Source organism: Microtus ochrogaster, chromosome 26 (genome assembly GCF_000317375.1).
Source record: "Microtus ochrogaster isolate Prairie Vole_2 chromosome 26, MicOch1.0, whole genome shotgun sequence".
In the NCBI taxonomy this organism is placed as follows: Eukaryota; Metazoa; Chordata; class Mammalia; order Rodentia; family Cricetidae; genus Microtus; species Microtus ochrogaster.
In genome coordinates this window covers 2,840,642-2,845,908 of record NC_022025.1, presented here as the reverse complement: position 1 = coordinate 2,845,908, position 5,267 = coordinate 2,840,642, and the positions used below count along the sequence as shown (strand labels likewise).

At 45.4% G+C, this 5,267-nt stretch overlaps 1 protein-coding gene across 2 annotated transcripts in view; it reads right to left on the bottom strand.

Annotated features, from left to right (window-relative positions):
* The window catches only part of Cfap69 (cilia and flagella associated protein 69), an 85,150-nt gene extending 80,899 nt beyond the window's left edge, over window positions 1-4,251 (bottom strand). For both annotated transcript variants that reach the window (XM_026784679.1, XM_005358302.3), the window contains exon 1: window positions 3,961-4,251. In XM_026784679.1, coding sequence (XP_026640480.1) covers window positions 3,961-4,080 — 120 coding nt within the window. In that variant the 5' untranslated portion in view covers window positions 4,081-4,251. The remainder of the gene's footprint in view (window positions 1-3,960) is intronic.
* Between the last annotated feature and the right edge of the window lie 1,016 nt (window positions 4,252-5,267).

Genomic DNA, 5,267 nt, shown 5'->3' with positions numbered 1-5,267 from the left:
GAGAGAACGTTGAGCACCAAAGACACTCCACTGGGAGCTTGTCTTCTTGGCAGAACTGGCCTTTGGGTTAAGAAAAGCCCATACCTCAACTACTGACTAAGATATGAAACAGGATTGTCTTATCTTGCCAAGACAGGGTAGAATAATTCTAAGAAAGTACCTTGCATTTGATAATGGTATGTCAGTTATGTTAGGCCTTAGCCAAAGTTGGTTGACTCAGCATTGCAAACGAGACTTTGGGTGATTGCCAGGTAGTCAGTTGTCTCTGTCATTTGTTGCACATTCTGGATATCTCTCATTTTGTTAAGTAGTATTTATTCCCTTCTCAGATCTTTGACGAAGTTGAAGATTATTTAATTGTAGTTACTTTCTACATTATTTAGACTCCTTGAGATAGGATGTCTAGCAAAACTTTTGTTCTCAATATTGTTTGTTATAATTATCATTTGTTATTATTGTTTATAGTTGTATTTGGTTTAGTTCTGGATTATTTAGACAAAAGGGGGAGATGTAGGGTTAAGCCAGCCCCCTTTAGGGGGCGGGTTTTGCCTCGGGCGATTGTGGACTGTTAAATCAAGCGCGAGGAGGCTGCGCCCTCCCTTTTTCTTTCCTACCTCCTGGGCTACGCGGGAACCTAGGTTCTGTAAGTTTACCATTAAAGTTGTAAATATTCCTTTATATCTGCATTGCAATTATTTTACGCCGATACGAATCTTTCTTAAATAATTGCAGGACAAAGGAGTTACAAATCTCTTTCATAGATGAAGAACACAAGACATTTTTGTACGTTAGTTTGGTTGGTTTGGTTTTTTTTGTTTTTCTTTTAAAAGCTATTGTATTTTGTGGAGGAGGCCGGAAGGGCAGAGTAGATATGAAGGGATGCAGAGATGAATGGGATCAGGACGCATGATGTGAACCCCATAAAGAATCAATAAAGAAAAGAAAAGCAACTTCACCAAATGAAATAATTAAAAACTGATCACTAAATTCTAGGGGATTTTATTGTTTTAAAATCCGAAAAAAACAATAGTTTTCTTAAAGCTTTAAGAACCGTTCTTGTAAGCAAAGCCAAAATTCCTACACAGAAAAGTTTCACTTAGAGTGCTCAAGTAGAATGTCTATGCAAATCACAACAATAAAACATCATACAACTAAAATTCCAGATTCGGAAACCACTATTTCCCCTGTTTACAACTGCCTTCAGACGTACATTCTACCTTTCCCATAATTCCATTCTACGGTGAGGAAGCTGACTGTGGTTTGGAGAGTATGGCCGCTACCCCTGCCTCCTGCAAAGGCTGTTTCTACGCTGACTAATGTCGCTTGCTGTCGAAGAGAAGGATGCCCTTCCAAGTGCACAGAACAGGGTTGGAGAGAAGCCTTAAAGTGTGAAGGCACTTGCTTCCACCTCTGATAACACGAATTCAATGCCTGGGAGCAACCCAGGCGCGAGAGAGCTAACTCCTGCAAGCTGTTCTCTCACCTCCACACAGGTGCTGTGGCGTGCATACCAGCTCCAATGCCCCTACACACACACACACACACGCACGCACACACACGCACGCACGCACACACACACACACGCGCACACACACACACACGCACACACACACACCCCACAAGTACATAAAATATGTACAAAATAACATGCATATTTTATCTGTTCCTAGATAACTCTATTCAAAAGCCAATTTCTCATATATACATATACTCAGGTTAGGGTGATTTAAATGCTTCAAATTTTGATCTATAATAAGACAGCCCTTATTATAGGTTGAAAGCCAGGCGATGGTGGCCCACTCCTTTAATCCCAGCACTCGGGAGGCAGAGGCAGGCGGATCTCTGTGAGTTTGAGACCAGCCTGGTCTACAGAGCTAGTTCCAGGACAGGCTCCAAAGCCACAGAGAAACCCTGTCTCGAAAAAGCAAAAAACAAACAAACAAACAAACAAAACAAAACAAAACAAGAATAGGTTGATAAAATAGCATCTTTATAGCAGGAAATCTTTGGCGGCTACTTTAACATTTCAGAGACTCCGTGAGTTTTAATGACAGATGGTACTGTAAGCTTTTGTTGCCCCCCCTGAAGAAAGAACGGCAGTGATAACTGCATCTTTTCAGCACAGGGGCACTCTATATGCTTTCTGTGTGCATTATTTCAGCTGTACGAGATTTTACAATCAACATTTTAAAAGGTTTCTACATCTACTTTTTTTATTTTGTATGGGGAGGCAGGTGTGGAGGCGAGAGAACAAGCTGAGAAGTCCGTTCTCTCCTCCTACCATGGGGATCCTGAGGTATGGAAGCCAGGCTCTCTGGTGCCCAGACTCACTGAGCAGTCCCAGGACTTACACTAAGCTTAATACAATGGACGCCAGTACTATTGTCATTTCCATTATCACCACCACTTGCCTTTGACTTCACAGCTCCTAAGCTGTGGTGTGCCTGTCTCTTGAGAGCAAGCCAAAGTGGACTGTTTTGAAAGAACTGAGAATATTAAGTGTCCAAAGGTCTTTCTCTGCTGACTTGAGCAGAGGGCCTAAGGTTATCACTAAGTATTACTAGGAACACCAGGTCTCACAATGAGCAAAGAACCCGAGTGCCTGGTCAGGCTGTGGTGGGGGGTGCATGCTTTAATCACAGCACTCGAAAAACAGGCAGGCAGAGCTCTGTGAGTTTGAGACCAGCCTGGTCTACAGAGTAGGTTCCAGGACAGCCAGGGTTTGAGAGAGAAACCGTGTGCCAAAAAAACCAAAAGAAGGAAGAGGAAGAAGGAAGAAAAAGAAAAAGTTGTAAAACAATTACAAAAAAAATCCAAGAGTAGACCACTGAGATTTCTAATTCTAAATTGTTGTCCATTACATTTATTTAAGTAGAAATTCCTTCCCCACCCTTTGCAGTACTTTCTAAAAATGTGAAGGGGAGACAAATACACAAGACACATACAGCTATGGTACTTCCTATGTTGCAGACTTTTTCTTTTGCAGCGATTCACTGAAAGTATTTCTCTCTGTAAACCCCTGTTCATCTGTCTCATGTAATTAATCTTTGCCCAAACAAACCAATGAGAGTCAAACTCACCTACTTAGTGCCCAGTACCTAGGAATAAAGTGGCAATGTTGAGCTTCCCTGTAGCCCAGGGAGTGGAGAGACCGTGGTCACTTACACTTCTTCGCTCTTGTACTGGAATACCTCCACAAAACTGATGAGGTAAATTCCCCTGGCATTCTCTCTTTATGTAAAAGTGCTGTACTCTGTGGGCTGTTGCATAAATGTGTGACTGCCTCCAGAGACCTCAACCCAGTTCCCACAGAAGTCCCCAGCCAACTGGCAGCTCCCAAGTAACTCTCCAAGGGTCCAGGACGTGAACGCAGGAGACAGAGTTCCTGACGCAGCTTGAGACTTATGAAGCCCCAACAGGAATTCCCATAGAGCCCCCCCCCAACATACACCATTAGTGTTGGGTAAGGCAGAGAGGGTTCTCAACCCAACTCTAAAAACTTAACTTTACGTTTATAACAAAAGCAAACCCCAAACTAAATATAAACACAATAAAAAAAAAGCAGTCCTGTCCCCAGCTCTCCAACAGCATCTGCCTACCAGTGAATACAAGCTTCAGCAGCAGTATATTTATACCAAGGGTACGCCCCCTTAAAACGGATCTACAGTCAAAACCCCAACACAAAAAAGTGATCTGGTTATCAAATAAAATGTCACCAAGAAGGATCCCTTCCTTCCGTGGCCACAATCCAAAAAGCAGCTAGTCTCTCCAGGAGGACCACGCAGCTAGAGTCCCCAGACAGATTGGCTGACGACATCTGGCCCCCCTCGCCAGCCGCCCGGCCCCCCGGGACGAACTCCGCTCCTCTCCATCCCGCAGGCTCGCGCTGATCCTGGATTCCACCCGGTTGCCCCAGAACCTCACGCCCTTCCCCGCTCCTGCTGCCAAGCCCGACGGTACCTGCATATCCTCATGCGGGGTCACCACCCCAATCACCGGGATCGTGCGGGGACTGCTGGACTTCGTCCTGCCTCCCGCCTCGGCGGCGTCGGCCGTGGCCATGGCCTCCACGGTGGACATGGCTGGGGGTGGGAGCCTGCGGTCCTAGGTGTGCCACGAGCCCCGCCGGATGTCACGCAGCGCCACCGGAGCTAGGGAGGCGACACACCGGGAAAGTGCGGCCGTGGGCCCCGCCTCAGCAAGGCGGCGGACACCCAGCTGCTGCCGCTGCCCACACGCGGACCAGGGCGCCGCGCGCCCCAGTCGTTAACACAAGCCCGAGCGTTGCTAGGGGCGGGGCCTACGGAAGCCGGGAGAGCCAAACTTTGTCAACGGTGGTCTGCAGGTGTGCAATGGTTAGAGAATGGAGACCAGCGAGTGAGATCGCGGTCGGCTCCAAGAGTTTCAGTCTGGCGGCGACGGCCCTTGCTTGATAAGTGCCTGTGAGGGGCAGACGAGTAGAGCTGGCTGTGGGATGCGGTCCGAGGCATGAGATTGGCACATTGTCAAAAGCCGACCTCTTTAGCTTTCTCCCAAAGATAGAACAGGTCAATTTAGCCTAAATTCCCAGGTTTTTACCTCTTTTGTACTTTAGTGGCCGAACTTGACAGTTAGACAAACAAATGAGGCATCGTACAGTGCTGGAAAGCTTTCAGGCAGTAGAGTGGTTGTCTAGAATGCTGGAACCCCTGGTGTTGGATGTCTAGTATGGCCTGGGGTGGGAACTTCAAATTCAAAAAACTCTTAAATTCTTCAGAAATGGGTTCTCCGACCTGGCAAATCAACAGTCCAACTTTGTTTTTGGTTTTTCTAGACAGGGTTTCTCTGTACCTTTGGAGCCTGTCCTGGATCTCACTCTGTAGAACAGGTTGGCCTCAAACTCAGAGAGATCCACCTGCTTTTGCCTCCCAAGTGCTAGGATTAAAGGAGTGTGCCGCCACTGCCTGGCTGTTCCTTATTTATAATAATGCAGACACAAATGGATAAAACGACTATTGAGATGTTCAATTACTTCAACAAAAGATAAATATGAGAAATAAGTTCCACCTTGAGAATAGAAATGTTTCAATATGTTGACAGTCCCGCAGGTCTTTAACATCATGACGATATGAATTATTTTCTTAGAACCAAGACAAAGTTTAAATATATCAATCTACATACAATTTGTACATTTACAAGTAATGAAGAAAGTTAAGTATATACTTTAAAAAATATATCATATTAATGTAGTTCTGCTTTTGTCTGCACCCTGCCTAATTAACAAGTTA